Here is a 26,289-nt window from a genome sequence, read left to right on the forward strand (position 1 = left end):
GGGCCATTATTAAGTAAAATAAGGGTCACTTGAACACCAGCACTGTGATACCACAACAGTTGGTCTGGTAACTGAGCCAGCTACTAAGTGACTAAGGACTGGGATATGCTGGACAAAGGGATGGTCACATCCCAGGCAAGGACTGGGATAGAGCAAGATTTTATCATGCTGCTTAGAATGACACACAATTTAAAACCTGTGAATTGTTCATTTCTGGAATTTTCCATTTAATATTTTCTGACTGCCGTTGACCATAGGTAACTGAAACTGTGGAAAGTGAAACGGTGGATAAGGGGGGACTACCTGTACACCTGTAAAACCAGTACCACAATTCAGATAATGAAAATTTCTATTACTGCCAAAAGTTGCCTTATACCCCTTCGTAATCTCTTCCATTCTCATCCTCAGGCAATCCCTGATTTGATTTCTGTCACTATAGATTAGTTAACACTCTCCAGAACTTTGTATAAATAGAATCATATAGTACGTACTATTTTCTGCCAGCTTCTTTCAGCTTAGCATAATGATCTAGAGATTCATCTGTATTGTTGTGTGTATCCATAGTTCACTCATTTTCATTGCTGATCAGTATTCCATTGTATAGATAGATCACAGTTTGCGCATTACCTCATCTATTGATGGTCATTTAAATGAACAGTTTTTGGTCATTACAGATGAAGATGCCATGAACATTTGTATACAGGTCTTTGTGTGCATACTTGTTTTTTGTTTCTCTTGGTAAATACCTAGGAGTAGGAGACTTCCCTGGTGGTCCAGTGGTTAAGAATCCACGCTTCTACTGCAGGGGGTGCGGGTTCAATCCCTGGTCGGCGAACTAAGATCCTGTATGCCACACGGTGTGGCCAAAAAAAAAAAAGAATTAAAAAAAAAAGAATAAAAAACAACAACAAAAGATACCTAGGAGTAGGATGGTTGAGTCTTACTGTAGGTGTACATTTAGTTTCTTAAGAATCTGCCAAACTGCTTTCAAAAGTGATTGTAAAATTTTACATTCCCATCAGCAGTGTGTGAGAGTTCCAGTTGTTAGAAGCTTCATTTTTAATATGCCATTTAATGGGTTAATGAGTTTTATACATTTTTATGACATATCATTTTAAAATGTGTTTATCCTAAAATTACTTCTTTTAAACCAAGATAATTGACACGAAATTTTTTTGCATGCTCCTTATTTTTTTTATTTTTTATTTTTTTGCGGTACGCAGGCCTCTCACTGTTGTGGCCTCTCCCGTTGCGGAGCACGGGCTCCGGACGCGCAGGCTCAGCGGCCATGGCTCACGGGCCCAGCCACTCCGCGGCATGTGGGACCCTCCCGGACCGGGGCACGAACCCGTGTCCCCTGCATCGGCAGGCAGACTCTCAATCACTGTGCCACCAGGGAAGCCCCTGCATGCTCTTTAAATTGACTACAGTATGTTTGTCTTCTTATGCCACGTATGAGGTCTAATTAATATTTTTAGTGTTCTCTATGACTTAATCTTTTAATTTCTTGCCTCTAAATGTTTTCTACTTCTACCTTGCTTATTTTTTAATTGCCCCAGTGTTATTGTTCTTTACCAGGTCAGTAAAATCAGCTTGGTGGATCTAGCGGGAAGTGAACGAGCTGATTCAACTGGTGCCAAAGGGACTCGATTAAAGGTATTTATCTTACCAAACAAATAGCCTAGTCAATAAATGTTCTTTGGGAATTCCCTGGTGGTCCAGTGGTTAGGACTCCTCGCTTTCACTGCTGAGGGCACGGGTTCAATTCCTGGTCGGGGAATTAAGGTCCCGTAAGCTGTGCAGCGCGGCCAAAAAAAACAGATTCTATAACACAGGTCAGCAAACTATGGCCAGTAGGCCAAATCCGGCCCACGGCCTGTTTTTGTAAATAAAATTTTATTGGGACACAGCTACATCTATCTGTGTATTGTCTGTGGCTGCTTTCGTGCTATAGTGATAGGGTTGAGAAGTTGCAGCAGAGACCACATGGCCCACAAAACATTTTACAGAAAAAGTTTTCTGTCTTCTGATCTGTAACTTCAATGCAAAGATATGTTACATGATAATAGTTAAGGTGGATTTCATGGTCAAGGTGAAAATTGAATTGTATTTTGAGCAACAGTCAGAATTTGGTTAGATGGAAGTAAGGGACAGTAATGGGAAAAGAATACACAAGATCTAGATGTGAGAACAAGCATGGAGTTTTCTAGAGATATGTTTTCTAGAGATAAACTCATGTCATTGAGTTGTTGGAAGAAGGCTACATCTGTAAGTTTTTGGAGCATAGACATCTTGACGATACTTCAGGACTGTGAGTTAGGCATGTGGTCCTGGCATGTCAACAAGTGGAGAGGAGTAAAGATTGAGGGTTAAAGGAGGTTTTTAGAACTTGTGGTCATAAATAAACAAATAATGCTAGCATATGGTTAATTGTATTTTATGTGTTATATATGATGTGGCAATAGTAGAAATGATCATAATTCTTTTATGTTTGGTGTTGATTTCAGGAAGGAGCAAATATTAATAAGTCTCTTACAACTCTGGGTAAAGTCATTTCAGCCTTGGCAGAGGTGGTAAGTGTTATACTTCATTGCATGAGAAAATTTGTTCAACACATGTACTTGACGATATTTTATGGTGGCTTATGAAGAATGTTCTCTTGGTCCTTTTATATAATCTTGCCTTTCTCCTTTTAAAGCTTTTCAGATAAGATACTGGGTATAACACACTTTGACTTTGTACTGAAAATAAAAGTGATTAAGGAGAATGAAAGTAAATGTAGATCTGTAAAGGCTAGAATTAAAACTAGGTCTTTGCAAAGACCTAAGGTTTGACTATTTGAGCCTTATTTTATATCTCTCATAAAAACCCAGTGTAGCATTTATTACATATTCTTTTCTATATGATCTTTTCTAGATAGGATACTGTACATTTTAGAGTATTTTGAGCAATTTGCCTTGGTGAATGCTGTTGATTTGTGGGCCAATAATATACTTTTAAAAATAGTTTTATTTTTTCTTATTCCTTAGCTGTGGAACACTAAAGCTGAAACAATTTTTGTATAAGGGGCTTCATTATTTAGGTTAGAAGCTAAGGAACTACTAGGTACTGTATGCTTTAATTTAGTTTAGTACCTCATTTGAATCCCTAAAAAGAGTTAAGTGTTTTCTTGCTTGTCTCTGAGAAGTCATATTCAATTTATGACTTAAAATTTAAACAAAATATTTTCTATTTGGAGGCTTATCCTGTGTTTTCATTCTCTTTTAAATGCTTTCATCTGTAGGATAATTGCACCAGCAAGGTATGGTGGGGCTTGGTAGAAACGAACTAGCTGTATAATCAGTTGTGATGATTTTAAATCCTCAGCAGGATATATGGAGGCCTAAGTAGGAATGGGACCTTCAAAAAACTTTTTGTTATTTATTTTCTAGCTCTGGAATTTATAATTGCTGTTTAGGGTGACCATGAATCATGAGACTACACACCAAAATTAATTTAGGGACCATGATGTGCTTTGGAGAATGAATAAGGGAACAAGAGAGAAATTTGAGGTTGCTTCTATATTGTGTTATCTTATGGTGCTTCTCCTAGCGATCTATAAGATTGTCACTTGAAGAAGTCGCCTATAAACCTCTTAAAGAGCAATCAAAGAAATTTCTTATGGGTACCATTCTAAAACATAGCTGGGGGGCTTCCCTGGTGGCGCAGTGGTTGAGAGTCCGCCTGCCGATGCAGGGGACACAGGTTCATGCCCTGGTCCGGGAAGATCCCACATGCCGCGGAGCGGCTGGGCCCGTGAGCCATGGCTGCTGAGCCTGCACATCCGGAGCCTGTGTTCCGCAATGGGAGAGGCCACAACAGTGAAAGGCCCACGTACCGCAAAAAAACAAAACAACAAAAAAACAGCTGGCTTCTTGAAATAATTAGTATATATTTTTTAAACCTCTTTGTATTATCTTGTTTCCTACCGTGGAAAGTCATGGATTATTGAATCATTAAAAAATTTTTTTTCTACTGTTTGATTATACGTAAAGTGAAGGCTCTAGAATCAAGTTAAACTTCTAACTGTATCTACAAAACACATTATTTGCATCCTTATTAATCCAGATACAATAGATTTTTCTTTTCCTTAAATTCTACATAGATATTCTAAAATTTATTACTACTCTTTAGCATAAATAATAGAGCACTTTAACAATTTGTTCTGAATCACAAGAGTAACATCAGGGATAGAGGCAGTGTCTGCATTGAAATATTTTTAAATGTATAGATTTGTGTATTCTCTACTTCTACAAAAATATTAATAAAACATAATGCTCTTTTTTTGTTTTTTCTTTTTAGTTTTATTTTTTTTTGCTGCGTTGGGTCTTCATTGCTTCATGCGGGCTTTCTCTAGCTGAGGCGAGCGGGGGCTACTTTTCATTGCAGTGCATGGGTTTCTCATTGCAGTGGCTTCTCTTGTTGCAGAGCACGGGCTCTAGGCACATGGGCTTAAGTAGTTGTGACTCGTGGGCTCTAGAGTGCAGGCTCAGCAGTTGTGGTGCAGGCTCAGCAGTTGTGGTGCACGGGCTCAGGTGCTCCGCGGCATGTGGGATCCTCATGCTCGAACCCGTGTCCCCTGCATTGGCAGGCGGATTCGTAACCTCTGCGCCACCAGAAGCCCCTGTTTCTGTTTTTTATTTTTGTAAAGCTGCCTTAGATTAAGACATCTCTCTCTTATTTGATATTATACATGTGTGGATATTCTTCACATATCTAATCTGGGTCCCAGAACAATGAAGACTTAAAATTTAGTGATTATTCTAACTTCTCCATTTGCTTATCTGTTCACACCCATATCAACCAGAAGAAGAGTCCTAGTTTTCTATGTGTTTCCCACACTGCTCTATGCCACAAAATTTTGCAAATGATTTTTTTTTTTTTTGCGGAACGCGGGCCTCTCACTGTTGTGGCCTCTCCCATTGCGGAACACAGGCTCCGGACGCGCAGGCTCAGAGGCCATGGCTCACGGGCCTAGCCGCTCCGCGGCATGTGGGATCTTCCCGGACCAGGGCATGAACCTGCATCCCCTGCATCGGCAGGCGAACTCTCAACCACTGCGCCACCAGGGAAGCCCGCAAATGATTTTTTTATAATCAGTTTTATAAAACCCAGTTTAGTACTTTGTATCTGTGTCATAAACTGTAATAGATCAGAAATAAATTTTAGTTTTTATGTAACAAGCATGAGTTTTGGTGAATTAAGATGTATTATTATTTCCGCTGAGGGGAGAAACAGGATTATTACCATCCATACTTAGTAGTATTTCTTTTTAGAGAGGTTAATGATCTAAGTAAAGCTTTTTATGTAAATACTGAAACACTTATTTTGAAAACATTATGGATGTGAGAACAGGAGATTAATTTGTATGAGAGCAAATGGAGAAGAAATGGCTAAAATTCTGTGGTATTTTCAAATGGAAAAGATTGAAGTTCTATTTATGCTTCTTCATTTAACTACTTCTTAATTTAGTCTAATTGACAGACGTGAAAATAGAACATTTTAGAATCTGACACTGCTTATTTTTATAGTACCGTTGACAGTCACTGTAACTGGCATACTTTAAATCTTGCAGCATTTTCAGTACTAACCACAGGCAAAGTGGAGTGTTTAGGTGCAGTGGGGAACAGAAAGGATAAACTGAGGTTTCAGGCCCCAAGAATTTTATAGTGGAATGAAAGTTGCACTCGGCTGTGAATGACTGAGATGGTTAATTCTCGCTAAAGGTCTGTGTAATTTAGAAATAGAACCTGCTGTGGAAAATGACTTTGTAATTGGTGGAACGTATGTCTGTGGGTGGAGTGGCATAAGATGTAGGGGACATATATGATGAGATGGAATTCACGTGCCAACTTGCCTACTTCCTTTCCTCCTCAACAAACCAGAGTCAGCTACTTAGTACTATTTTTCTGAGTACCCACGCTTTAGCACGAAGTAGATCATCCTTAGTTTAATGTAACCTCAGATTATACCAGGAATGGATTATAAAACTGCCTATTACTGGGGAAATGTTGATCAGTGAACTCTGGCTTTCCCCTTAGTAGCTTCTTTTTTTTTTTTTTTGACGTCTTTACTGGAGTATAATTGCTTTACAGAGTTGTGTTAGTTTCTGCTGTATAACAAAGTGAATCAGCTATATGTATACATATATCCCCATATCCCCTCCCTCTTGCGTCTCCCTCCCACCCTCCCTATCCCATTCTGCTAGGTCCCCTTAGTAGCTTCTTAAACTGTCAGGACATAGTAGTCAGCCAGCAGATATTGGAGTAGCTATTATACACAAAGCATTTGCATTGTTTTTTACTTTCAGAGGATGTAATTTCCTCCATTTCAGCACTGGCTTTGCGTTGGTGCTTTTTGCTTTATCCTGTGATAATGAGAAGGGACATGGAGAGAGCAGTACAAGTAAACTATTTTTTTTTAAATTTTTATTGGAGTATAGTTGATTTACAGTGTTATATTAGTTTTAGGTGTACTGCAAACAAGTAAACTCTTGATAAATATAGAAACTTTATCTTGCAGTCTTTTTAAATCTCCAGATTAGCAAATTACATCACTTTCTTAGACCTTTTCACTTTGAGTACGAATTCTAATGGTTGGATTTATTTTGAACGTAATTTCCTTTTAAAGAAACCAAATGTGTATTAATATACAAGAGTTACTAGATATGCAATATCCCACTTGCTGATTTGGTGGTTGGCCAAGTAAATTCATTAACTAAATGAGTTGTTCCTACACATCCAACCTGGAACACACAGGATTCATTCTTGTCCCTCTGCAAAAGTAAAAATTATTATTTGAGGATTGGGTATTAGATGATATTAAGGAATTACTGTTAATTTTGCTAAGTGTGAGAATGGTCTTATAGTTACTTTTTCTTTTTTATAAAGTCTTTCTCTGTTAGAGATATGTACCTGAAGTATATTTAGGTAGAATGTTGGATTTGCTTTAGAGCCCTACACGAGACAGGGTATTAGATAATAGTATTGTACTGGTGTTAAATTTCCTGAATTTGGTCCTTGAACTGTGACTGTGTAAGAGAATGCCCTTATCTGCTGAAGTGTTTAGGGATAAAAGGGCATGGGGTCTGCAGTTTCCTCCAAAACAGTTCAGGAAGAAAAAATGTAGAAAAGTGTTTGAGTGATAATTGAAAAGTGATTGGCAAAAAATTGATAATGGTTGGAGCTGCATGATGGATATGTGGTAGCTCATTATGCTACTCTCCAAACTGCTGTGTATGTTGTAAATTTTTAAAAATAAAATATAAAAAAATTATTTATTGGATGAGCTTTGGGTATTGTGAAGAACTGAAGCTGTGAGTGTTAAATTTCAACAGTGATGACATCCTACTGTAATTTAATTTACTTGGGAATTTTAGACTGGTTTGCCTTTTGTGTGAATTATTCCTCTGTAACAACGCTGAGAGGCTAAGGCCATTTCTTTCTGTTTAATAGAGTAAGAAGAAGAAGAAAACTGATTTTATTCCGTACAGAGATTCTGTACTTACTTGGCTCCTTCGAGAAAATCTAGGTATGTTGATCCACCAGTGTGTGGATCTTTTTAAAGCTGTTTACTGATTATGTTTTGTGGTTAATTGTCCTGTATGTCTGTTTTTTGAGAAGAAAAATCTCTATTACTAACGTAAGTGCTCTTTCCTTTTTTCGTTTTTCTCTTGATTCAAGCTGGTTGGATTTGCTCACCTTAATTTAATTTAATTTAATTTTTTTGTTTTTTTTTCCTACTGGTTTTATTGAGATATAATTGACATACAGCACTGTATAAGTTTAAGGCATACAGCATAATGATTTGACTTACATACATCATGAAATGATTATCACAGTAAGTTCAGTGAACATCCATCATCTCATATAGATTAAACAAATTAAAGAGATAGAAAAAATTTTTCTTGTGATGAGAACTCTTAGGATTTACTCTCTTAACTTTCATTTATAACATAGTGCAGTGTTAATTATATTTATCATGTTGTACATTACATTCCTAGTACTTATTTATCTTATAACTGGAAGTTTGTACTACCTTTGGACCACCTTCATCTAATTTCCCCTCTGCCCTACCCCCTGCCTCTGGTAACCACAAATCTGATCTCTTTTTCTGTGAGTTTGTTTGTTTATTTGTTTTTGAAGTATAGTTGACCTACAGCACTATGTTAGTTCCTATTACACAACGTGATTTGGTATTTCTATACATTTCAAACTGATCATCACACAAGTCTAGTTATGATATGTTATCATACAGAGATATTATTGTAGTTATTGACTATATTTCCCACACTGTACATAGCAATCTATATATATGGATTATTGTAAATTACTGATCTCTTAAGTTCATGCATTTTAACAACTCAGCCTTTTTACCGCACCCCCCCCACACCCTCCCCCACCAGCCTCACGTTTAATGTTTTGGCATCATATTTTACATCACTTAATTTGTGTATCCCTTAATTACTTATTGAGGATATAGATGATTTTACTACTTTTATCTGTTAACCTTCCTACTTGCTTTATACATGGCTTTACTACCTTTACTGTATATTTGGCTTTACCACTGAGATTTTTCCTTTTGTAGTTTTCATGTTTTTTAGTTGTGGCCTTTTCTTTTTTACTTAGAGAAGTCCCTTTAACATTTCTTGTAAAACTGGTTTGGTGGTGCTGAACTCCTTTAGCTTTTGCTTATCTGTAAAACTTTTGATACCTCCGTCAAATCTGAATGAAAGCCTTGCCAGGTAGAGTATTATTGGTTACAGGTTTTTCCTTTTCATCATTTAAACTATATCATGCCACTCTATTCTGGAGAGTTTCTGCTGAAAAGTCAGCTGATAGCCTTATGGGAGTTCCCTTGTAGTAACTTGTTGCTTTTCCCTTGCTGCTTTTAACATTCTCTCTTTATCTTTAATTTTTGCCATTTTAATTATAATGTGTCTTGGAGTGGTCCTCTCTGGGTTGATCCTGTTTGAGACTCTCTGTGCTTCCTGGACCTGGATGTCTTTTTCCTTTCCCAGGTTAGGGAAGTTTTCATCTATTAATATCTTCAAATATGTTCTCTCCCTCTTTTCCTCGTGCAGCCTCTGTCGTGTCATGTTAGTATACTTGATGTTGTACCAGAGGTCTCTTAAAGTGTCCTCATTTCTTTTTATTCGTTTTTCTGTTCAGCTTTAGTAATTTCCACTATTCCATCTTCCAGCTCACCGTTCCTCTGTATCATCTTATCTGTTGATTCCTTCTAGTGTATTTGTCATTTCAGTTATCTTATTCTTCATCTTTTTCTGGTTCTTCTTTATATTTTCTAACTCTTGTTAAAAACTTCTGACTTCTCACTCTGTTGATTCAGTCTTCTCCCGAGTTCTTTGAACATCTTTACAAGCATTACCTTGAACTTTCTATTGGGTAGATTGCCTGTTTCCACTTAGTTCTTCTGGGGTTTTATCTTGTTCCTTTGTTTTGAACATATTTCTCTGTTGCCTCATTTTGCCTAGTTTGCTGTTTTTATTTGTGTATCTGGTAGGTTGGTTATGTGTCCTGACCTTGGAGAAGTGGCCTTTTGTAGGAGACGTCCTGTGCCTTCCAGCAATGCACTTCCCTCTGGTCACCAGAGCTATATGTTCTAGGGGTGCCTCCTATTTGGGCTGCGAGGGTCCTTCTCTTGTGGCAGGCTGACTACTGTGGGAAGTCTGGTAGGCGTGGCTGACCCCTGGTCCAGTTGGTTTCCAGGCCCTGCCTTGTGTGGAGGCTGCCAAACATTGGTGGGTGGGGCTGGGTTCTGGAGTGGGTGGTTACAGGGCTGGGGGTCCTGGATCTGTTGTCGATTTGCTGGTGGGTAGGGCCAGTTCCTGACAGGGCTGGCTGCAGAGCCTGGAGTGTCCTAAAGCTGGTGTTGGCAATGCTGGTGAGTGGGGCTGGATCCTGGGGCAGCTGGCTGAAGGGTCCAAGGTGTCTCAGAGCTGGTATCGGCCTGGTGGCAGGTGGGACTGGAGCCCAGGGCATCCCGGGGCTAGTGCCAGCTCACTGACGGACAGAGCTGGGTTCCCAGGTCTCTGGCTGCAGGGCCCTGAGGGTCTTAAAGCTGGTGTTGGCCTGCTGGTGGGCAGGGTTGGGGCCCAGGGGATTCTGAGGCTGGTGCTGGCCCACTGGTGGGTGGAGCTGGGTCCCAGGGTCCCTGGGGCTAGTGCCAGTGCGCTGGTGTGCGGGACAGGGTCTTGGGCCATCTGGTAGACAGGGCTGGGTCCCGGAGTGGCTGTGGGTTCTGCGGGTCTTAAGGCAGCAGACCTGCTGGTGGGCAGGGCCAGTCCTAGCACTAATAAGCTAGAGGGAGAATTCCAAAATGGGATTTGCCTGTACCAGTGTCCTTGTGATAGAACGAGCTCCCAAAATTGGCTGCTGCCAGTGTCTGTGTTCCCAGGGTGCACTTCTGCCTCTTGTCCTCCAAGATCAGCATGTGGGTCTGACCCAGGCTCCTTTCAGATTACTGCTTCTGCCCTGGGTCCTGGAGCGGGTGAGACTTTGTGTGTGCCCTTTAAGAGTGGAGTCTCTGTTTTCCACAGCCTTCTGGCTGTCCCAAAGGTAAGCCCTGCTGGGCTTCAAAGCCAAACGTTCTGGGGGCTCATCTTCCTGGTGCAGTAGCCTGATGGGGGGCTCAGGCCCCTTGCTCTTTGGGGAGAACCTCTGCAATTGTAATTATCCTCCCATTTGTGGGTCGCCCACCCAGGGCTGTGGGTCTTAACAATCCCACATCTCTGCCCCTCCTACCTGTCTCGTGATTCCTTCCTTAGTTGGAGAAGGTCTTTTCTGCTAGTCTTCTGTTTTTTCTCATCAGTAGCTGCTTTGTAAACAGTTGTAATTTTGGTGTGCCTGTGGGAGGAGGGAGCTCAGGGTCTTCCTGCTCCGCCATCTTGGCTACTTCCCTGGATTTGCTCACCTTTAAATCAGGGTTTGCTCCCAAATCTTGTTTACTTCAGGACATGAACTGTGAAGTAGTTGTTTATGTGACCACACGCACCTGCTTCAAACTGTTGTTTCTTCTTCCTTTTTGAAAACCCCATGCTCCTTTGATGCACGTAATTAGATATTACCAACCCTTACTCCTCTTTGTTGATGTTTTCCGGCCTTTTTGCCCTTCATTCACTGTTCCTGTAGCCCCTTTCCCTCATTCTTAATGAGAAGGAGGTAGTGATTAGCTGTGTCACATGCTGATGATAGAAGGAGTGGCTGAGAATGGCCTGTTGTGCTGTCCATGCTGCCAGTGACTTTGACATCACTAAGAATGGCCTTGGTGGAGTGTCTGAGATCTTAATGGGAGTGGGAAGAGGGAAACTGGACACAGTACATCCAAATGCTAAGATGTGCATATAACAGTGCCTGGCGTGGGGGCAGTCCAAAAATCTGTTGATTAAATCTTGGGATCTGAGATTGTGCTGTCTGATTTGACACATTCAATAAAAGTTTTTCTAAAATGAGTATGGTTTGAGATAATTATGATTCATCTTTTTAGGTGGCAATTCTCGGACTGCAATGGTTGCTGCTCTGAGCCCAGCAGATATCAACTATGATGAAACTTTGAGCACTCTGAGGTACTCCAGTTTGATTTCAATAGCTAAACAGAACACAGTGCTACCATAAGTCATCTTGTTACGCCATGGATTTTCATATGCTGTGTGGGTAGTCGCTTGAGTAAACAACGATCCATCCCTCTCATAACAGGGGAAACATGGGGGAAAATGATTTTTATTATAATAGAGCTTACCTGTTTATAGTTTTCAGTTTCATTGAGAAAGGCGGGGACTTTTTCATAGGGAAGATATTAAATTTGCTCTGGTGAGATTTTTGGATAACTTTTAGATAATAGTAGAAATTTCTTACAATATTTATTTCTGTAAAAAGAAGTGTCCCCTTCTCATGTTTGTCATTATAGAAATGCTCACATCATAAAAAGTAACAAAGTTATGAGTACATGTAATATTTTCAAAATTACTGACAGAATGTTTACTAGTAGGGTAGTCTTATATATGAATAGGTTCCATTACTTTAATCTGGAACTTTCAACTCTTGTCTCATTAAAGACATTTTTGATATAATGGAAGAAACACTATATGGTCTAATAAATTAGTTTTGAGTCCTCTCTTTGATATTTATTTTCTTTGTGATCTTGGGGAAATCACTTAAATTCATTGGAGCCTTTTTCCTCATCTTTATAAGGTACTGTAAAGCTTTCTACAAATGTGTTATTATTAAGGCTCATAAAATGTGTAAATACTCAAGCTGTTTGAGTTAGAAATAATGGTATGTTACTTATGAGAAGTAGAGCATTTGAGGAATGGCAAAAATGTGTTTTCTTTTTGGATCTAGATATGCAGATCGTGCAAAACAAATTAAATGCAATGCTGTTATCAATGAGGACCCCAATGCCAAACTGGTTCGTGAATTAAAGGAAGAGGTGACACGGCTGAAGGACCTTCTTCGTGCTCAGGGGTTGGGAGATATTATTGATAGTAAGTGAATTAAGGATCAACGCAAAATCTATTCCTTTCCTCTCGAGGACTCTTAAACTTAGAGTTAAGGAGCTTGAGGCAGCTAGATGGTAAAGCAAGAGGTTTTTGTTTCTTCTTAACTTCTTAAAAAGCCCATTGAGAGTAGTTCCCTGGTGGCTTAGTGGTTAGGATTTGGGGCTTTCACTGCCATGGCCTGGTTTAATCCCTGGTTGGGGGACAGATCCTGCAAGACCTATGGCCAAAAAAAAAAAAAAAGAAAGAAAACTCATTGAAAATGATCTTAGAATTCCTTTATGTACCAGCTTATCTGTTTGAACTCATGAAATTACTTCTTAAAACGTAATATATCATGATTTGTATTTTTATGAGATTTCTGTTTTAGATCAGCAGTGAAGTTTATTTGGAATGTTAAGTTTATTCTCACTGAGAAATTAACCACTTCATAAAACTGTTAACTTAAAATTTTTGTTTTTGTGTTATGGGTTTCTCTAGATTAATGTAGGAGTAATATATATGTAAGAAACCCACTATTCCAGTCACCTTTCAGATAAGATTTACCTTTGAGTGGTTGCCCCCCTACAAAATGATTGAATGCCCCTCAACTCACTCCTTATGAACTTATGAAGGGGAAAATAACCAATTCCTGTCAAGTTCAAGAATTAGACTTCCAGAGAGTCTTACAGTGTTGTCTTAAATTGAATCTTTTTTAACCTCAGTGATCTGCCTACATAATGTCTAATCAGAAGTTCTCCTAAGTGAGTTAACTAAATCATTCAGGTAGAATAGTATATGGGTTTATTTAATAAAGCATATTTTTATTTTTTGAGTGTCAGATTAATATTATAGTGTTTACAATTCTAATAAGATTTTCAAGGCCTCTTCTAGTTTAGTTCTTCTTACTGATTAGCACCGGAGTTTAAATGAATACATACGGTTTGTAAAATGATAATATATTATTCTAAGTGTCAATTTTTTCACCTTCCCAAATGCCAAATACTGCTCTGTTCCCTCTGTCATTGCTGAACCTGAACTTTGACCCTTTTTGTATTTTCCCTCTTGCTTACCTTCAGCTGATCCATTGATCGATGATTACTCTGGAAGTGGAGGCAAATGTGTGTATTTCATGTACTGGGTGTTTCCAGCACTCTGACTTGCTAATCTGCCTCTGCTGGATCAGCCTTAAAATGAACTTTGCATGCCAGCCATCCTAACAGAGAAATCCCAGACAGAGCGTACTGTAGATTCAGAAATGTTCCTATTTTTGCCCTTTTCCATTAGCAAAGCAAGTTTTGCTGGATTTCAGTTTGTGGCTTGAATAAAGTCGAGAGGCTTAAAAACCTCTTGCTGCTTCTACTGTTCAGTTTTTCCACTTAAATGTGATTAAACTGAATCCAAAGTCATACATGATGATAGTGATGACAGCAGCTCACATTTTTTGAGTGTTTATAATGTGCCAGGACCTGTTCTAGGTATCTTGAATATATTATCTCTTTAGTCCTGTCAGTGACTCTGACAAAGCTCCATTTTGCTAAGGAGGACACTGCTGCCTGGAGTGGGTAGTTTGCCACTAAATGAGATCCCGTGGTTTCTTTGTGGTCAGACTGGGTAGTGTAACCCAGAGCCCTTGTTTTTAATCATATTACGCCTTTTTTGGCCTCTTGATCCTTCAGGTCCTGATTATTTATTAGGAAAATCCTTTTAAATTAGCTGTGTAATTCTGAGCCTTAGTGTATATATAATTGAAAACAATCACTTCTAGTTGGCCAAATCTCCATGACTGAGTAGCTTTGTGAATGTTGGATCAGCACTCACCTGTGCTTATGCTAAGTTGATTTCCTCCGTATCTTGGGCCTCAGCTTACTTGATGGTTAGGTAAACATTTTTTTCTCTTTTTCATGAATTACAAATTAAATTTTAAAAAACTTGGCTGTCGGGCTTCCCTGGTGGCGCAGTGGTTGAGAGTCCGCCTGCCGATGCAGGGGACGCGGGTTCGTGCCCCGGTCCAGGAAGATCCCACATGCCGTGGAGCGGCTGGGCCCGTGAGCCATGGCCGCTGAGCCTGCGCGCCCGGAGCCTGTGCTCCGCAACGGGAAAGGCAACAACAGTGAGAGGCCCGCGTACTGCAAAAAAAAAAACAACAACAAAACTTGGGTGTCTAAAATGTGTGCTTGAAATGAGGACATTTTATAAAAAGGATCACACCTCATTACCTGCTGCATATCTGTCATTATGTTGGCAAGAAAGTAATTTCTTACCCTTTTAAGATAATCCATCAAGAAATTATTAGAATAAGTGAAGAAACTTAATTTTGGGGGGTTAAGTTTTAGATTTTTATTGATTTGTTTATTTCTACAGTAGGGCATGTAACAAGGCTTGGTAGACAGTGAGACAATACATAGGAGAAACCAAAGGTAGCCCTGGCTGCTGTGATGAGGTTAAGCCTTGAAGGCACTATAACATTCCTAATCCAGAGTGACTCTTGGAATGGAACAGCTCTGTCTGAGATTTCCAAAGCTAGCTGATAACTGGTGTGGGAAAGACACCCTTTGTTCTTGCTTTTGTGCTCCAGGTGATGCTGCTGCCAGCTTGCTGCCTCACTCTTTTCTGAGCAGTTGTGGAATCTCCCAGAAAGCTATGCATGACCAAGTTTTAATTCTATATCTGTGCAGGAAAGCAGCCTTGACTACCTCTAAGTTTCTGTTTCAGTCACTACCCTTAATGCCTTTTAGGGCTTGCATGTGTCAATTGGACCTTCTAAACTCCATCCATCCTATTCTTTCCCACTTTGCTGCCATCACCTGATGGCTAATTTTTTGCTCCAGTTCCTACCCCCCTTTTAAAACTTGCTTGTTTTCCTATGTTCTATATTTGCAGATGGTGGTTTTCAAACTGTCTTGAAGCAACTGCTGGTTTTAAGGGGCTTCAAGAACTGGCTTTGATTAAATTCACATGGGTAGACGCAGAGAGAGCTAATAATGTTTCTTCTGACTCTTTGTGTTGGTTCATATTATATCCTTTAAGGAAAACTTATTTAGTTTTGATATGAACTTTGAGCAATGTAGATTTTCTTACATTTAAAAATGAGCTGATTTAAAAATAGGAATGCACCAATACCTATGGATTTCCTCTGGTGCCTATTTGAGAAAGATGACTAATGAAGAAAAGTACAAACAGCAAATTAATGAATTTGTTGTTTGTGGCTCTTTTTACCAAAACTAAGTTTAAAAGCAAAACTTAGAGTTCTATTAAAGACCTTAGTAAATGAAAGTATGTCCCTAAAACTTGCATTCCATACTAGGAACTCAGCTCCCCAGTGACTCATGGTTATTCGGTTAGGCAAAGTGGGAGCCTTACTTAAATTAGCAGATAATCAGCCTTAATTTTTGCTTGCTCTAATAGACGAATGTAAGCTACACCAAATTGAACAGTTTGCTAATTGTTCATCACTGTTGAGGTCGTCAACCCTAAGTTCTTAACCAGGACTTATACAAGATCCCTATAATTGCTACGATTACCTCTCCTTTTTTTAAAAGGCATATTTTAAAAATCCTTTTTAGCATACGAAGAACACTACTGAGCACTCAGATTTTTGTTCTAACATAACATTTTCTTGGGAATTTTTGCTGAATGACATACATACTGGGCCAGACTGATATGTATTGATATTGATAAATAAATGATCATCTTTTTTCCCTTACTGTTACAAACTACTGGGATTTAAGAGTAGTATAAACCTAAGATGTTGTAGATTTGGAGCCATAGAAGGAATACAGGAATGTAGCATGGCTGTTTAGGGGGAGAGCCTGAGCTGTATTCTTTGAGGCTCTGGTTACCCCCTAACAGATACAGTGTTAACCCACATTAGAATTTTTTAGTTTCTAAATTCAGAAGCGGTTCTTAACTTCTAAAATACCAGTATTAAAGACAGACATGTTTCAGAACTGCCATCTAGAACAATTATAACTTGTCTTTGTATCATAACTCGTCTTGGTCTTGCTGCTTTAATGCTGTCCTTTCTTACACTGGTGTTCCTTCCTGTCTTTTTTCTTCTCCTGCTCCTTTCCCTCTTTTCTACTTTTTCTGCCTTCCCTTCTTTCTATCTCTCAGATCTGAAAGATTTTCAGAACAATAAGCATAGGTACTTGCTAGCCTCTGAGAATCAACGTCCTGGCAATTTTTCCACAGCATCCATGGGGTCCCTTACTTCATCTCCATCTTCCTGCTCACTCAATAGTCAGGTGGGCTTAACATCTGTGACCAGTATTCAGGAGAGAATCATGTCTACACCTGGAGGAGAGGAAGCCATCGAACGTCTAAAGGTAAGTAGTAACTCAGATTCAATGAAAGGTATTCTGTGTAGCTCCACAAGGCAGAGTTAGGACTAAAAATCACTGAGATTCTGGTTCAGCATGTGGAAGAAATTTCTGACTCTCAGAGGTGTCCTGAAATTGCTGCTTTGTAAGATAATTTTCGCCAGAATACTTGAGTTTGACATGGCCCGGCAGGGATGCATAGGCAGATTGTAAGTCGACCAGGCAAAGTAACTGATAAGTAGATATGTCCATTAATTCTGAGGTAGTTTATAAGTCACAGTGAAATTGTTTAGTTAGAAATTTCACTGGAAACTAATTAAACATTTAGTTTATTTTGAAGATGGAATTCTGTATAGGCCCCTGCTTCTGTTAGTAAAATGTATAATCAAAAGAAAGTTTGCACATTTGAGTAGCTGTACCAGGTTTATTCAGAGACACGTGAAATGATATTTTCTGGAAGTTCACAGAAAGCCCTGGGAGCACTGCTGTGGAAGGGCCGCCCCCTCCTGTGCTGGTGCATATAGGCTCACGGATGTTAGTGCTGGCGTGCACACTTGAGTCCTGCGTGTGCCGGTCACCCACCGTGGCACCCGGCTTGGCTTTGCCAGCCTGTTGCTGACTCTGGCAGGTACTTTCTGTCTCTCTCCATGAATACGAACGTTAGGAGCAGCAAAGCCTTCTGACTCGTAGGTTCTTCCTTCCCCCTTGGTGACTACAGTGAGAACAGACGGTTGTCACCTGTGGTGCCATCCATGAAACCACCGTGACAACAACACAAATGCCTTTTCTTTCCCTGCTTGTCATTTCCAGGATGATAGTTTTATCCGTACCTTGTGGCCTTTGTATTCAAGAGTACTGGAGTACATACACGTGTATCCCCATATCCCCTCCCTCTTGCGTCTCCCTCCCACCCTCCTTATCCCACCCCTCTAGGTGGTCACAGAGCACTGAGCTGATCTCCCTGTGCTATGTGGCTGCTTCCCACTAGCTGCTTAGAACTTAAATTAAAAAAAAAAAAAAGAGTACTGGATAGGAAAAACAAGGAGAGCAAAGAAACTTTAAGGAGCTGGGCGGTTGCAGTCCTGCCCCGAGCGTGCAGTCCCCTTCACATTGCGCTCAGTGTTCTCCACCATGGCTGCTCATTCAAGGACCGTTGAGAATAGTGACACACTTTGACAGGTTAACGATGGAAAAGGTTTGCTGAACCTTTTTGCTAAAAGGGAATTTAGCTTGATAATTGAAGATGCTAGAACATTCATTTTGGTTTGCAGGTGAGGCTGAAAAAGATTTTATATGAAGAATGGGCTTCTGCTTCTTAATCAGCCTGCCTTTTCCTTGGCATTTCACTCACTTCTAACATAAGGTGCTTTAGAAACAAAAGTAATCTTGTTTCTTCCTTCAGAACTTGTTAGTGGAAAGTGGGTGAAACTCTAAAATACCTGGCAGCGGGACAGGGAGTGAGAAACCTTTTCATTAAATTTTGCAAAGGAAAGGATAATTTCTGCTATTGTGAAATTGACTTTGAAATTTTACTAACGATGTTCGTGAAGCCCTGTGCAAGAAGGCTTTTATTTCTGTATTTTATCGTGATAGGCAAAGTTGCTGTGTAGGGTTCTGTTCAGGCCAGTGGGGACATGCAGAGGTTCTGTGGAAAGGAAAAGTGAAATCTTTCATTTACTATTCAATATAAAATGTTATTTTTCTTTGGGGATTTTGAATCTTACTATTTGAATCTTACCTTAGTGTACAAATGAGATTACATTCCCTTTAACACACATCTTGATGTAGGAAAAAAAATTCTTCCCAACTGCCAAGTGGAACCAACTGAAAAGAATGTTGAATGTTAGGAGTCAAGATGTGGAGCAGACTTTTTAAGCGTTAGGTCGCCCTGTATCTTCCAGATAGTCTCTAGGGAATAACACTGCCATTATTCAAGGAACCCTCCCCCCAATCTCCCTACTTCCCAGCAAAAACAAAACAAAACTGTATTGCTTTTATCAGAAAATAAATTTCTGTTTTAGTTCTCCTTTAAGCCAACCTAAATGACATCTTCCATTTTCCCTAGCTTTAGAAAATAGTTTCTTTATGGTTTTGTGTTCAATCTTGTTTTTTAATGCAGCATGGTAGTTTACTGAAGCATAAGCGCCTTAGTTCGACTCCTATTTTGTGAATGGTGAGAGTTCATGTCGGCAGACCTACATTTTAATGCTGCAGGCAGATAACATCTTGTGTTCACAGGGCAAGGCAGTGTTTGTATGATAGAAATGCCTGAGAATTTCTCATTTTGGGACTGTTTCATTGTTGAGTGTGAAGAAGTGGCATTCCTAAGACATGACACTGTAGGAGAAAAATACTGTACCTAATGGAAAACAGTAATACAGGAGGTTAATTCATTTTCCTAACATTTTATGTCCCTTTGCTTCTCTTTACTTTTAACTTTAAAAAAATGATCAGTTGGTAGAACACTTTTACATGGGGAGCTGCTGTTGCTTAATTCATTGAATAGCCTGTTTCCATACGGAAGAGACCCATGTTACCCCATCATAAATACCCTGAGCCCTCCACAAACCTCTGGCAATAGAGAGTAAAGTGTAATTGCTTTCAGTGTTTAGTTGCAGCTCAAACTGAGTTGAAATGTTGTCTCCTTGATTTGGATTCCGACTTAATAAGGTTTTAAATACGTAGCTACAGTTACTATGTGGTGCCTCTGGTGTTTATTAGTCTGGCATCAGTGTCAGTACTGTGAGTGCCATTGCTTAGGCTTAGACTATAAATATCTACAAATATCCATTACAGAAGCATGCAAGGGTAAATGCTGTGCTAGGCAGCCCGAGGGCCCCACGCTTGGAGCTCACTTATGACGCATGCTGCATTCAGTACAGTAAAACCCATCTGATGGCTTCAAGGAACGTTCCATGTAGCAAGTGTTTAACTCTTTAAACACCACAATTTAAACTGTAATTTTTTGGGGGGGAAATATTTCTGACTTGTTCTGTGGACTTCTCTGCCACCTTAACTGGATCATGGTGAAGTAATTAAGTTGTATTTAGCATTATGAACATAGTTATTAACCAGTGCTGTACAAATAGCTAGATAATACATGATGTGAGATCAAAGTGAATGACGCCTGAGCCCAACATTCCTTGGGGCTTAAAAAAATGTTCCTGATGTCACTCTGTTTTTTCAGAATTTTTTAATGTACAGTACCTGCAGGAAGGAAAGACCCTTAAAGAGTGTCCTCTTGACTCCTCATTTCTGAAGCATGAATCCCAATTTCAGTTTAATCTTAAAATTAGGTTTCTAGAATGAGGTATGGGCAGCTCTGGAGACCAGCACGCCAGGCCTGCCTGCAGAGTAAGTTGATGACACAGACTGAAAGCTGTCTTCCTGTTGTCATCTCTATTTTATTAATACTAAGTTTGTTATTCAGGCTTGAAGAAAGAATATTCCTCACTCTTTCTTAATTTATGGTGAGCTATTTAGTAGAATATTTTCTTTAAAGGCTGTTGATTCTGCCTTAATTGGAAAACAGAACACAGGAAACCCAACTATAGACCTGGCTCAGGGAGAAGTGGGGCCTCGGGATAATCACTTAGTTTCTCTGGTCCTCAGTCTCTATATTTCTAGAATGTTTCTGGAATAAATGGCTTTTTCCAGCACTGAAGTTTAGATAAATGACACTCAATATTGTTTTCTCTAACCTTTCTTCAGAGTTTAAAAAACTAACTTTCTAGGGACTTCCCTGGTGGCACAGTAGTTAAGAATCCGCCTGCCAATGCATGGGACACGGGTTCAATCCCTGGTCCGGGAAGATCCCACATGCCGCCCAGCAACCAAGCCCGTACACCACAACTACTGAGCCTGCGCTCTAGAGTCCATGAGCCACAACTACTGAGCCCGCGCACCTCAGAGCCCGTGTGCCGCAACTACTGAGCCCGCGTGCTGCAACTACTGAAGCCCTTGCGCCTGGAGCCCGTGCTGCACAACAGTAGAAGCCACCGCAATGAGAAGCCCGCGCACCCCAACAAAGAGTAGCCCCCGCTCGCTGCAACTAGAGAAAGCCTGCATGCAGCAACAAAGCAGCCAAAAATAAACTAAAAGAATTAAAAAAAAAAAAAGTAACTTTCTAGACAACATAAAAGTTGCAACTTTTAAGCCCTAATGAAAAAGAAAAGTATATTGTACCTTACTCAGCTTACTAATTAACTTTTCTACAAGGAGCTCATATTCTGATTTACCCTCCAGGTGGTGAGTAAAAAGAGAGAGGTCACATTAGAGTTGGCAGCAAGATGGTAAGAGGATTCCTAGACAGTAACTTTGCTTCCTTGGGGTGAGTTTATAGTTGCCCCAAAATAGAATAGCTTTACTACAGCCGGATTAATCTCTGCTCTGATACACTCTTTTTCTGAAGATAACCAACCAGGAAAAAAATATTTTAAGTATCTCATAGGTCAGTTTATATTTCATAACTAATATCAGAGTGGCTTGTGGACCACAGTATATATAATAAGCACTAGTCTCGGTGCTGTGGTTTGGACATCCTGTTATCCTATGCCTTTGTTTTTGAAGTTGTCACTTTAGAGTGTAAAGGTTTCTATCCAGCTGTCTTTAATTTAGTTGAATTTTTAATTGAAGTATAGTTGATCTACAGTGTTGTGCCAGTCTCTGCTGGACAGCAGAGTGACTCAGCCATACATACATAGACATTCTTTTTTTTATATTCTTTTCCATTATGGTTTATCACAGGATATTGAAGGTAGTTCCTTGTGCTATACAGTAGGACCTTGTTTATCTATCCTATATGTAATAGTTTGCATCTATTAATCCCAAACTCCCAGTGCTTCCCTCCCCCACCCCCCTCCAGCAGTGTTTAATAAGCCTTAAAATCTTGAAGGTTATGGTGGTAGCTTATATTATACTTGCCCTTTTATAGTCATTCGCAGAAGCATTTAATGCTATCCTGTTTCAGCTGTTGAATAACTTGTGGCACGTTAGAGGTAGGCTGTTGACCACTCGGCACCTGGCACACTTCCTTCCCTGGCCATCTCATTCCTTACCGTAACCATATGGGTTTTTCTTGGCTGCTGGCCCTCTAACGTGGCTTGTTGGTGCCTCACTCAGCAGTGGAGTGGCATATGCACTGCATGTTATTCATTCCTATTGAAGGACTGTGTAGAGATGCCATTCAGGGGGCTCTGTGTGTGCTCGGGGGTTGATGAGAGCCAGTTTAGGTGATTTTGTCTCTACCCTCCTGCCTTCCGCTGCAGGCTTGCTCTAGCGTCTCCCACTTTGTAACCGACTCATTTCTGAGTACCTGCTGCGTGGTCCCCTTTATATTCACCTTACTGACGCCCAGGCCTTTTCTGACTTTTAACAGTTTTGCTCTTTGTCGAGTTTAGCCTGTTGTTGTTACTGTTCTTCTCCTCCATCAGCAGCAGCAGCAGCAGCAGCAGCATGCTCTCCTGTTTGTTTCTTCTGACTCCTTGGGTCTTTACTTGGCTTTTTAAAAATTTTATTTTATTTTTGGCTGCGTTGGGTTTTTGTTGCTGTGCGCGGGCTTTTCTCTAGTTGTGGCAAGTGGAGGCTACTCTTCGTTGCGGTTTGCAATTCTCATTGTGGTGGCTTCTCTTGTTGCGGAGAGTGGGCTCTAGGAACACGGGCTTCAGTAGTTGTGGCTCACAGGCTCTAGAGCACAGGCTCAGTAGTTGTGGCGCATGGGCTTAGTTGCTCCGTGGCATGTGGGGTCTTCCCGGACTAGGGCTCAAACCCATGTCCCCTGCATTGGCAGGCAGATTCTTAAACACTGCGCCACCAGGGAAACCCTACTCTGCTTTTTTTTTTTGGTACACGGGCCTCTCACTGTTGTGGCCTCTCCCGTTGCAGAGCACAGGCTCCAGACGCACAGGCTCAGCAGCCATGGCTCACGGGCCCAGCCGCTCCGTGGCATGTGGGATCTTCCCGGACCGGGGCACGAACCCGTGTCCCCTGCATCGGCAGGCGGACTCTCAACCACTGCGCCACCAGGGAAGCCCTACTCGGCTTTTTAACATGCTACCATGCCTCGTTCCAGAAAACCAAGTGCCAGATGCCTCAGGGTTTATTGTACTACATATTCACAATTTCTTTCTATGTAGATAGTTATGTTTTGGGATCTCAGAGGCTTCATACAATAGCCCGGTAAATGAATTATACAATGAAATATTTTGTGAATTGTCAAAACTTCTCATCCTGAATCACTACCACTACTATTATCTCATCATCGTTATCATCATTGTCATCTGACTTTCTAATTTCGTATCCAGGACTAGCATTTTCTCCTGCTTTTTGCATGTGCTTAACTCCCTTTTTGGTACCCCTCTCCCTCCATTTTTTGCCTGGTCAGTTTATTCTCAGTATGAGTATCACTCAGCCTTGACTCATCCACCCTCCAGCAGACCTGTGAACACTTCAGTTGTAGCACTTAGCACACTGCCCTGTTGTTTTTTCCTACCATTCCCATTCACAATCCTCTAACATGCTGCTCTAGCTACGCTGTTGTTCCTGGAAAGTGCCAGGCATTTCCTACCTATTCCCTCACATACCGATGCTCTTCCTTTGTGTCTGCCTATGTAGAACCTTGTCAGTGAGCTCTGTCCTGACAACCCCACTGCAGATTGCTCCCTCACCCACCCCTCCCCCTACATTCCTCTTGTCTTTGCTTTATTTTTCTACAAAGCTCTTATCACTGTCTGACACACTATATACTTGACTCACTGATTAAAATGGATTGATTATCTGAGTCTCCTTACGAGAATATAAGCCCCATGAGGGGCAGGAATTTTGTTTCCTGCCATATCTCTAGTTGCCTAGAACAGGGCTTGGCATGTAATGCAGTTATATATAATTACTGCATGAATGAATGATCAGTTACTTCCTTCTCTCCCTGGTATACAGTAAGCTCCTGAAATCAGGAAACACGTTTTCGTTCTTATATTTCTGGCATATAATAAACACTCAGCAAGAGATTGGGAAATTGTCACTCTAGTGGCTGCATGCCTTCATATGAGACTAATGTTAAACCTTTCTATATCGGGAATTGGGTTGTGTTCAGAGGGGTATTGTATGCTAGGGGAGGAAAAATATCTTTCCTTCTATCCTTCTAGGTTCTTGGCTGGGGCCCCAGATTAACAAAAGGCAGATTAACAAGAGAAAAGCATACAAATTTATTTAGTGTTTGTTTACGTGACATGGAAGACTTCATAAGGAAATGAAGGCCCAAAGAAGTGTTAAACATGAACGTTCTTATGCTGGGTTTGGTGAAGAGTGGAAAGTTGTGGGAATATGTGATAGAACAAAGGGGGATGTGAGTTAAGAGTATAGGCACCTCGAAGGTATTGCAGGTTCAGTTCCAGACCACCGCAGTAAAGTGAATATCACGATAAAGTGAGTCACACAAATTTTTTGGTCTCCCAGTGCATATAAAAGTTAAGTTTACACTATACTGTAGTCTGTTAAGTGTGCAATAGCATTATGTCCAAAAAAAACCACCTTAATTTAAAAATACTTTATTGCTTAAAAGTGTTATCATCTGAACCTTCAGCAAATTGTAGTAGTAACATCAAAGATCAGTGATCACAGCTCACCATAGCAAATGTAATAATAATGAAAATGTTGAAATAGTGCAAGAATTACCAAAATGTGGGCTTCCCTGGTGGCGCAGAATCCGCCTGCCAGTGCAGGGGACACAGGTTCGAGCCCTGGTTCGGGAAGATCCCACGTGCTGCGGAGCAACGACTACTGAGCCTACGCTCTAGAGCCTGCGAGCCACAACTACTGAAGCCCGTGCACCTAGAGCCTGTGCTCCGCAACAAGAGAAGCCACTGCAACGAGAAACCCGCAAACCACAATGAAGAGTAGCCCCCACTCGCCGCAACTAGAGAAAGCCCACGCACAGCAATGAAGACCCAGTGCAGCCAAAAATAAATAAAAATAAATTAAAAAAAAAGAAGAACTACCAAAATGTGACACAAGAGACACGAAGTGAGCAAATACTGTTGGAAAAATGGCGCTGGTAGACTTGCTCGATGCAGGGTTGCCACACACTTTCAATTTGTAAAAAATGCCATACCTGAGAAGTGCAATAACGTGAAGTATAATAAAACGAGGTCTGCCATAGTAAACTGGGGAAACTTAATGAAGGCCTCTCTGTTCATATTCTTCATGTTCCTTCATCTTGAGAAATAAGGATGCTCCATTCCTCCAGGTGTAGGGAGGTTGCATCTCATGAGGGTCTTACGACTTGCTTCAAGAGGAGCTCAGAGAGTCCTTCCTACTTGTACCATTTCTTAAATCACTCAGCTTAAAGTATTCAATATGCCAAGATAATACCATATTTGGGGGAGCATGTTCTGAACCCTGTCAGTGTTGTGGTGAAATTATAGTGAAACAAAAAACAATGAAGGGACTTCCCTGGTGGTGCAGTGGTTAAGGCTCTGATCTCCCAATGCAGGGGGCCCGGGTGTGATCCCTGGTCAGGGAACTAGATCCCACATGCATGCCGCAACTAGGAGTTTGCATGCCACAACTAAGGAGGCTGTGTGCCACAACTAAGGAGCGGGCAAACTGCAACTAAGGAGCCCATCTGCCGCAACTAAGACCCAGCGCAGGGCTTCCCTGGTGGTGCAGAGGTTAAGAATCTGCCTACCAATGCAGGAGACACGGGTTGGAGCTCTGGTCTGGGAAGATCCCACGTGCCGTGGAGCAGCTAAGCCCGTGCGCCACAGCTACTGAAGCCCGTGCGCCTAGAGACCGTGCTCCACAACAAGAGGAGCCACCGCAATGAGAAGCCTGCACACCACGGCGAGGAATGGCCCCCGCTCGCCGCAATAGAGAATAAGCCCAAGCGCAGCAGCGGAGACGCAGTACAGCCAAAAAAAAAAAAAGACCCAGCGCAACCAAATAAATAATTTTAAGAAAAGCAACAAATATCATTGGGGGCTTTATTCTTTTGTAGCAGTGGCTGTCAGAAACAATGCTTTGCATTTTGGGATGCTAATATTACCTTTCCTTCTACACACACACTCTCACACACACATATACACACACACACTATTAAGCTATTTTTATTAGGGCTTAAAGAGAATTAATACATCTGGGGCTGATTTCTTTCTTTACATATTAAGAAAGGGAAAAAAAACCACCTCATCGAATTAGATTCTGCCTCATATCCTCAAAAGGGCATCATCTGCTTCTTGCTGCTCTTCCTAGACACAGAATGTTAAATTATAAGACTCTTTGGTGCTTAACTGTGTACTTCCTCCTTAGGAATCGGAGAAGATCATTGCTGAGTTGAACGAAACCTGGGAGGAAAAGCTGCGTAAAACAGAGGCCATCAGAATGGAGAGGTCAGGAAGTTAAACTCTGGAATGTTTCTAAATTTTCTGAGGAATTTAGATT

General features: G+C 40.7%; 1 protein-coding gene across 3 annotated transcripts in view; it reads left to right on the plus strand.

Annotated features, from left to right (window-relative positions):
• Positions 1–26,289, plus strand: part of KIF1B (kinesin family member 1B) — a 130,195-nt gene that overhangs the window by 32,538 nt on the left and 71,368 nt on the right. For 2 of the 3 annotated variants that reach the window (XM_065888124.1, XM_065888139.1), the window contains exons 7-13: positions 1,579–1,656; positions 2,508–2,573; positions 7,494–7,569; positions 11,545–11,623; positions 12,399–12,541; positions 16,727–16,860; positions 26,158–26,237. In XM_065888124.1, the coding sequence (XP_065744196.1) occupies positions 1,579–1,656; positions 2,508–2,573; positions 7,494–7,569; positions 11,545–11,623; positions 12,399–12,541; positions 16,727–16,860; positions 26,158–26,237 (656 nt within the window). Of the gene's footprint in view, positions 1–1,578; positions 1,657–2,507; positions 2,574–3,283; positions 3,302–7,493; positions 7,570–11,544; positions 11,624–12,398; positions 12,542–13,611; positions 13,654–16,648; positions 16,861–26,157; positions 26,238–26,289 lie in introns of all 3 variants that reach the window. The other variant, XM_065888131.1, reaches the window with a different exon arrangement.

This window comes from Phocoena phocoena, chromosome 1 (assembly GCF_963924675.1).
Source record: "Phocoena phocoena chromosome 1, mPhoPho1.1, whole genome shotgun sequence".
Lineage (NCBI taxonomy): Eukaryota > Metazoa > Chordata > Mammalia > Artiodactyla > Phocoenidae > Phocoena > Phocoena phocoena.